Source organism: Sinocyclocheilus rhinocerous, unplaced genomic scaffold (genome assembly GCF_001515625.1).
Source record: "Sinocyclocheilus rhinocerous isolate Xijiao unplaced genomic scaffold, SAMN03320098_v1.1 scaffold1093, whole genome shotgun sequence".
NCBI classification, from domain to species: domain Eukaryota; kingdom Metazoa; phylum Chordata; class Actinopteri; order Cypriniformes; family Cyprinidae; genus Sinocyclocheilus; species Sinocyclocheilus rhinocerous.
In genome coordinates this window covers 1,207,948-1,216,170 of record NW_015626381.1, presented here as the reverse complement: position 1 = coordinate 1,216,170, position 8,223 = coordinate 1,207,948, and the positions used below count along the sequence as shown (strand labels likewise).

Sequence of the window (8,223 nt, the reverse complement as noted above, 5' to 3'; positions counted from 1 at the left end):
TAAAGCACCGTTTCCATCCAACGAGTCAAAGAGAACAAAATCGTCACTTCCTGTTAAACTGTGGCACTAAATATCACTAACAATATAGGAGAAGCCACTGAATATAATAATTTTCATATATGATATAAATTACTTGCACTTAAGAGCGAGCAGACGAAACAATAAATGCTGTCAATTCTTTCGGAGATGGATGCTGCTGTTTGGGAACATAGAAATACTTTGACGACAGACTTTGCTCGGGCATTTCAGAATGACCAAAACAACATATATAGATATAGATAGCCCAAAGTCACGACTTTTTTGATGCGCATGGAGGAATTTATTCGGTAAATGTGTTTCCATCGTAGTTTATGCACATTTTTTTCTTATCGGATAAAAAGTTTATCCTACTCAAATGTGCGCATACGGTTTTTTACGCGCATTTGTAGAATTTATGCGCATCTTGGCGTTTCCATCTAGCGTTTTTTTTATGCGATATTCCAAAATGCGCACAAAAATAGGTGGATGGAAACGCAGCTAATAGCTGTTTCCATCACCCTGCTTTAATGCGCATTTTGAAATATCGAAAGAGAAACGAGTGATGGAAATGGCAAATTTCGAAGAAAAAAATCCCTTAATTCGAAAAAAAAATTTACGCTCGCTTGAGGTGGTTTTTGTCTTGTACGAAAAAGGCTTAATGCGAATAATGGGAGATGGAAACTCATTTGCCGAATAAATTTCTCCATGCGCCTCAATAAAAAAGAAGTTTTTGTGCACAATTTTGTGCATTAGATAAATTCACAATTTTGGATGCAAACCCAGCTATCGACTCTCCCTCAAGTCGTTCCAAACTTGCATAAGTTTATTTCTATTGCTGAACACAAACGAAGTTATTTAAAGAACGAAGTTGACTGTAGCCATTGACTTCCATAGTATTTTCTCCCATACTATGGAAGTCGGTGGCTACCGTCAACATGATGGTGAGTAAATGTTGATAGAATTTTCATTTTTGGGTGTACTTTTGCTTTAAGGTGTGGCACCTTATGTCATCGGCACCTAAATAACATGATGCACGTTTAAAATAAACACCTAACACGTGTGTTTCCGCCCCACAGGGTCACAAACGGTGGCAAAACAACACTGACGGACAGACTGATCAAGAACCTGCCTAACTGCTGTGTGGTCCATCAGGATGACTTCTTCAAGGTCAGTATAATCAGAAAGCAGAGCTTGGCATTGATCACACACAGAGGTCAGAGGTTAAGAGTGTAGCGGTGGGAGGGTCAGTGTTCTGGAGTGCGTCTCATTGGTGTATGTTTCAGCCCCAAGATGAGATTGAAGTTGATGAAGATGGCTTTAAGCAGTACGATGGTAAGCGGGCTCTTATCCAGGGGTTGGTGCGTGTGTTTTTGCATGTCTGGCGATCCGCACCGTGTCCTTGCGCTCACTTGTGTGTGTTTCCCTCCGCAGTCATCAGCGCTCTGGACATGGACGCCATGATGAACACCATCCACGCCTGGCAGCAGAACCCCGTCAAGTTCGAACGATCCCACGGCGTCAACAACTCGCTGGACTCGGAGATCCTTCCGCGCGCTCCGGACGAGGATGAAGGCGTTCACATCCTGATTGTGGAGGGGTTTCTGCTCTACACCTACGGGTGAGCGACGCATACACGCTAGTGTTGGGCTATATGCTCAGTTATCATATTGTCCTATCGTTAGCCTGTGAGATCGCCGATCATACTGAATCATCATACTGATTTATTTAATTATTTATTTAAGGTCTTTGCACACACCGAGTCAGAACATTTTGAATGTGTTCTTTCGTTTTTTTCATATTCGTCATCCTTTCCGATCAAAATGCTTGCTACGGATGCAAAAACACAGAAAATCGAACCTGGTCCGGATTTTTTTATGACGGATGAAAGTTTCGGAGGCAGTGTGTAAACGTGATTGACACAACGCGAGGTCATATATTTTTTTTTTTTATGTGCGAAACGCCTCTGATTGACCAGAGTACACTGTAAAACCATAGACCGTATAAAAACATGGACGTAGTGTCCGTGACGTCACCCGTAGCGTTCCGAAGATAGTTTTTTAAGCTCAAAAGTGGGCGGAGGCGGCCGTCGCCATCTTGGCAGCGCGTCACTCCCGGATAATCGAAGATGGGGAAAGAGGCGGGAGCTGGTTGCTGTAATCGAAAATGGGCAAAGAGGCAGGAGCAGGTTGCTGAAACCACGCCCACCTAGCTCGACGGTGGTGACAACAGCGGCAATCCACCTGTCACTCAAGTGGCCACGCCCTTAATTATGCAGAACTTTAAGGCTTAATATAATTTAAACGGATGAGTTATAAAAAAAATTCACCGCCCTCACAGTTATCATGAAGGGCAAAATTAGCTATATAGACCAAAATAATTTTTTGAACCAGGCTGTAAACATGTTTTTTTTCTGCTGTAAAGTTGGGCATTTTAACATGGGGAGTCTATGGGACTGACTCTCTTTTGCAGCCAGCCTCTAGCGGCCAGTTGACGAATTACAGTTTAAGTCACTTCCTTGTTGGCTTCACCAGAGAGAGCGGGAGGTTGGCGCTCGTGTAAAACACAGTAAACAGTAAAAACACAGAAAAATGGAACAAATAAGCCCTAATACGATCGTCCATCAGCACAACTCTAATACACGCGTGTTCGATTGACGAATCAAACTGACGCTTTTACTGAACACTGTTTTCTTTTGCGCAGACCTTTGATCGATGTGTTCAACCAACGATACTTTATTTCCATTCCATACGAAGAGTGCAAAAAGAGGAGGAGGTGAGTGACGTCTGACGGAGCGGATGAAGGTCCAGCATGCACCTGATCTCACTCTTATCTATCTGTGTTTCAGTTCAAGGAACTATTCCGTGCCGGACCCACCCGGTCTGTTCGACGGACACGTCTGGCCCATGTATGTCAAACACACTAGAATCATGGAAGACTCAGGGGTTGATGTCGGTAAGCGCTGAATCTCGTTGAAAGTCTATGCTAAGTTCGCATTACCAGTAACTCAAGTTATGTAATTGGATTACTTTTTTCAAGTGACTAGTAAAGCTAGGCATTAGTTTTTAATTTAAAAGAAAATATAAGAGTTACTTTTTCAAATAAGTAACGCCAGTTACTTTGTTTCAAAGTTTTGACTGACAGCACTGGTGTTGCCATGGTGACAGAAATCAGGAGTCAGTGCAGAGCGTTGTGTAGTATTCTAGACTAAATATGAACATGTTTACGCATCTCACCTGCACAAAAACAGCTTCAGCATTCCTCAAAATCAATAAAAACAGTTAAATGCAAACTCAGGATATGATGCAAACCTGCACTAATTAAATATGTGAAATAACACCGATATCCTTTATTTATTTAATTCCATTTTAGTAATTCAACCATACTAATAGAGCGGCACTGAGACTCTGCTCGTGTTTGTGTTGCAGTGCAACTAGATGGAGCCATGTCCAAGGAACAGCTGTACAACATTGTGTACGGAAACATTCTGAACCGCATCCAGAACAATCTGCCCTGAACAAAGGTGTGTATGTGACCTTCTGATGTCCAGTGTGTTGTTCATTCTCAGTCGTGTTCCTGATCGTGTGCTGTCTGTGTTGCAGATCTGTTGATCGGCTTCTGGAGGAAGCAGCTTCGCATCGCCTCCTGCGTTTGCTCCGGCCCCGACAGTGTCTGCATAGCTGTTGCTTTTATATCACCTTTTATATCCTCTGTATTTATTGCTTATCCAGCTGTTATAAGGCTGCGTCTGTATCAACATCAGGATGATGGAGAGTGTTCCGAGCATGGTTGCAGCTACAAGCACAAGCAAATAAAATGAAGCTCCTGCGACACATTTGTTGTTGTTGTTTCCCTGAGCGTGATTGATGGGAATAGAAGAAGACTGACGATTAAAGGGTTCATTCATTCTAAAATTAAAGTCATTCCAAACCTCTGCTTCTTCAGTGGAGATGTTCATCTGCTCTTCGTTGTAAATTTCCTACCGTAAATATATAAAAACTTAATTTTTAGTAATATGCATTGCTAAGAACTTCATTTGGACAACTTTAAAGATGATTTTCTCAATATTTAGATTTTTTTTGCACCCTCAGATTCCAGGTTTTCAAATAGTTGTATCTCTGTCAGATGATGTATACATCTCAGTTTCACAAAATTGACCTTTATACACACATTTTTCATACACAGTGAGTCATGGATCACATTCTCAGTTTACTGTGTTTTGGGAGACGGTCCTGTCTGTGTTTATGTGGGGCAGCGAGAGCAGACCTGTCATTATGGTTTCCGTCATATTTCTTTTCTTAAACACATCCTCTCAGACGCTCGCCACTAAATACCGCCCTGCGTCACTGCAGCTGCTGTATTCTCACGCCTCAAGACGTCTTGTGTAGCGGTGCGAGGAGCTGATTAACCTCAGGAGAACATCTCACTGCAACGGACTGTCCTTTAGGAAGATGATCTTCACACAGCAGCTTCAGGCCTGTGATCTTAAAGGGGTAGTAGTTCACACAAAAACTAACATTTGCTGGGAATTTACTCACGCACAGGTGGAGATGTAGGTGACTTTTGTTCTTCAGTAGAACAGTGAAGAAGATTTTCAGCTGAAACCGTGGTCTTTGGGGATTCATAAAACACAAGTCAATGGCTACCGTCACTTTGAGAGTCAAAAACTCACATCAGGCAACACACAATGAATCTCTGTGTCTCCTGACGATATACTGAGGTCTTATGAAGCAAAACGATCAGTCTGTGCAAGAAACAACATCATTTACAGCATTATTACTGTAATCCAGAGCCTCAGGCAAACGGTCTGGAGTGATGGCCGGTTCGCAAACGAATCATTCTTTTGAACTGGTTCTTTTGAATCGGACTGAAGCGTCTGAATCAGGTCACGGCTCGAGCAGCTCAGATCTAGTCACTCGATTAAACTCACTTTCAGACGTCTGACAGTCACTGCGACTGGAAATGAGCCGAAATATGATCCTGTGATGAATGAACTGATTCAGCTCCAGTTCCTCCAAGAGTCACTGAACTGAGGAATCATGAGCCGCTGATATGAGCACGAGTGAACAAATGAAGGTTTTTATGGTTTCTCATGGAGTTAATGAAGACGAGTTTATTCGCTTTAGACATGTAAAACATCCACTTTTCACAACATTAGTTGGTGTTTTAATAATATAATTGCGTAAATGTTACATCATTGCCTGATTATGTAAACAAACTAGTGAACAGAACCAGTTCACTGAATCAAACTGTCCAAAAGAATCAGTTCACAGAAAAGAATCAATTTCCCCATTACCCTGAGGCTCTGGATTACAGTAATAATGCTGTAAATGATGTTCAGTTTCTTGCACAGACTGATCGTTTCGCTTCATAAGACCTCAATATATCGTCAGGAGACACGGGTGTTAATTGTGTGTTGCCTGATGTGAGTTTTTGACTCTCAAAGTGACGGTAGCCATTGACTTGTGTTTAACGAGTCACCAAGATTCACAGATTCAGTTTGAAATCTTCTTCACTGTTCTACTGAGGAACAAAAGTCGCCTACATCTCGGATCGCTAGCCTCGTTTTCATAGCGTCTGAAATGGATTCTTTGACTGAACTCAGTGTTTTAGAAATGTAGGTTTGAGTTGTGTTTGAGATTCGGTCAGTGAGCGCTGGAACGGTCATCATGAAGCCACTGAGATGAGTGTCTGAAGAATGTGCTGTTCATAAACCCAAAATAGAGCGAAAACACCAACTCTGTTCTGACCCCAAACCCACTGACCACATTCACCTAACGCTTTATTTGTGTTCGCTGCAGACGTGATTCATTACATCGTGTCTAACAAATCACTTTTTTACTTTACTTAAAGCCTTTATGTATAATGCATTATATCTTTTCATAACCAAAGTTAATATCTGAAGGCTTGTTTGAGGCAAACGGTCCGGAGTGATGGCCGGTTCGCAAACGAATCATTCTTTTGAACTGGTTCTTTTGAATCGGACTGAAGCGTCTGAATCAGGTCACGGCTCGAGCAGCTCAGATCTAGTCACTCGATTAAACTCACTTTCAGACGTCTGACAGTCACTGCGACTGGAAATGAGCCGAAATATGATCCTGTGATGAATGAACTGATTCAGCTCCAGTTCCTCCAAGAGTCACTGAACTGAGGAATCATGAGCCGCTGATATGAGCACGAGTGAACAAATGAAGGTTTTTATGGTTTCTCATGGAGTTAATGAAGACGAGTTTATTCGCTTTAGACATGTAAAACATCCACTTTTCACAACATTAGTTGGTGTTTTAATAATATAATTGCGTAAATGTTACATCATTGCCTGATTATGTAAACAAACTAGTGAACAGAACCAGTTCACTGAATCAAACTGTCCAAAAGAATCAGTTCACAGAAAATAATCAATTTCCCCATTACCCTGAGGCTCTGGATTACAGTAATAATGCTGTAAATGATGTTCAGTTTCTTGCACAGACTGATCGTTTCGCTTCATAAGACCTCAATATATCGTCAGGAGACACGGGTGTTAATTGTGTGTTGCCTGATGTGAGTTTTTGACTCTCAAAGTGACGGTAGCCATTGACTTGTGTTTAACGAGTCACCAAGATTCACAGATTCAGTTTGAAATCTTCTTCACTGTTCTACTGAGGAACAAAAGTCGCCTACATCTCGGATCGCTAGCCTCGTTTTCATAGCGTCTGAAATGGATTCTTTGACTGAACTCAGTGTTTTAGAAATGTAGGTTTGAGTTGTGTTTGAGATTCGGTCAGTGAGCGCTGGAACGGTCATCATGAAGCCACTGAGATGAGTGTCTGAAGAATGTGCTGTTCATAAACCCAAAATAGAGCGAAAACACCAACTCTGTTCTGACCCCAAACCCACTGACCACATTCACCTAACGCTTTATTTGTGTTCGCTGCAGACATGATTCATTACATCAAGTGTCTAACAAATCACTTTTTTACTTTACTTAAAGCCTTTATGTATAATGCATTATATCTTTTCATAACCAAAGTTAATATCTGAAGGCTTGTTTGGCATGTTTTAATGCATTGTGCTTTCTAAAGGTATTGAATAACTACGCATTATAACTGTTGCTACAAATATTCATAAGCTCATACAATGCATTATAAGGTGCATTACAGGGCATATTTAATGCATTAAAACTACTTTTATTATGCATTATATATAAGCACTTTTAGTGCTAATTTGTCAGGAACATTAATGCATAAATTAAACTTAATTATGAGCTAAAGTGGATAAATGCCTATAATAAATATTGAAAATGATGGCTTTAAATTATATTGTTAAATGACAACCCTAGTGAAACACAAATATACCTAAATGTATTTGAAATACATTTATTTCATGCTAAGTATACTATAAATACATTTTTATATTTATGTACTTAATGTCCTGCGATTGTACTTTTAGTACACTAAACTGGTTTACTTAAAGTCTGCTAAATTGGAACAATGTACTTAATGCACTTTAATTGTGCGGAATTAAAGAGATACTTAGTATATTTGTGTATATTTGATTGTGCTAAAGTGAAACTATTGCAAGTATTCTTCAGGTACACTTTAAATATTTTGCATTTAAAGTTCCAATCCATGTCTTCAACACCAAACTTTACCATTTTATTCTATACTCTGAAGATTTGATCATATTTCATTCACACTGATTTAACATTCCCTTTCTGGCCGGAAGAGACGGTCTGAGAAATAAACAGAGGTCTGGCTGTGGTTCAGGGTTAAGGGCATAAACAAGACAATAAATCCAGCCGTCTGTCTGCAGAAACCTCCTCAACACCAGCACTATCACATCTGTCTCATTCTCTTCAGCTGTTACTAGCACGCTTTGGCTTTCTGGTTTAATCAAATGCTGCCGTAATGTTTCTGCTGCAAACCCACATTTCTATATTTACTTTACAGTGAAACCGCTGCTTTTTTCAGTGCAGCACATGTGCATTGGTTTCCTTTGGCCTCGTGATAAATGAAGGCAGAGACAGACGAGATGAGGTGATCAGAATCCCGGCCCACAGACACAAACACAGACACAGACACAGACAGACACAAATACAGACACAAACAGACACAGACAGACACAAACACAGACACAAACACAGACAGACACAAACACAGACACAGACACAAACACACACACACAGACACAAACACACACAAACACAGACAAACACAGACACAAACA

General features: G+C 40.7%; 1 protein-coding gene across 1 annotated transcript in view; it reads left to right on the top strand.

The window, feature by feature from the left end:
• The window catches only part of mibp2 (muscle-specific beta 1 integrin binding protein 2), a 4,513-nt gene extending 667 nt beyond the window's left edge, over positions 1-3,846 (top strand). Inside the window, exons 2-8 of the mRNA XM_016518486.1 lie at positions 1,095-1,185; positions 1,302-1,350; positions 1,450-1,636; positions 2,719-2,790; positions 2,864-2,970; positions 3,444-3,538; positions 3,618-3,846. Of these exons, the coding sequence (XP_016373972.1) occupies positions 1,095-1,185; positions 1,302-1,350; positions 1,450-1,636; positions 2,719-2,790; positions 2,864-2,970; positions 3,444-3,532 (595 nt within the window). The 3' untranslated portion in view covers positions 3,533-3,538; positions 3,618-3,846. The remainder of the gene's footprint in view (positions 1-1,094; positions 1,186-1,301; positions 1,351-1,449; positions 1,637-2,718; positions 2,791-2,863; positions 2,971-3,443; positions 3,539-3,617) is intronic.
• The last annotated feature ends 4,377 nt before the right edge of the window (positions 3,847-8,223 follow it).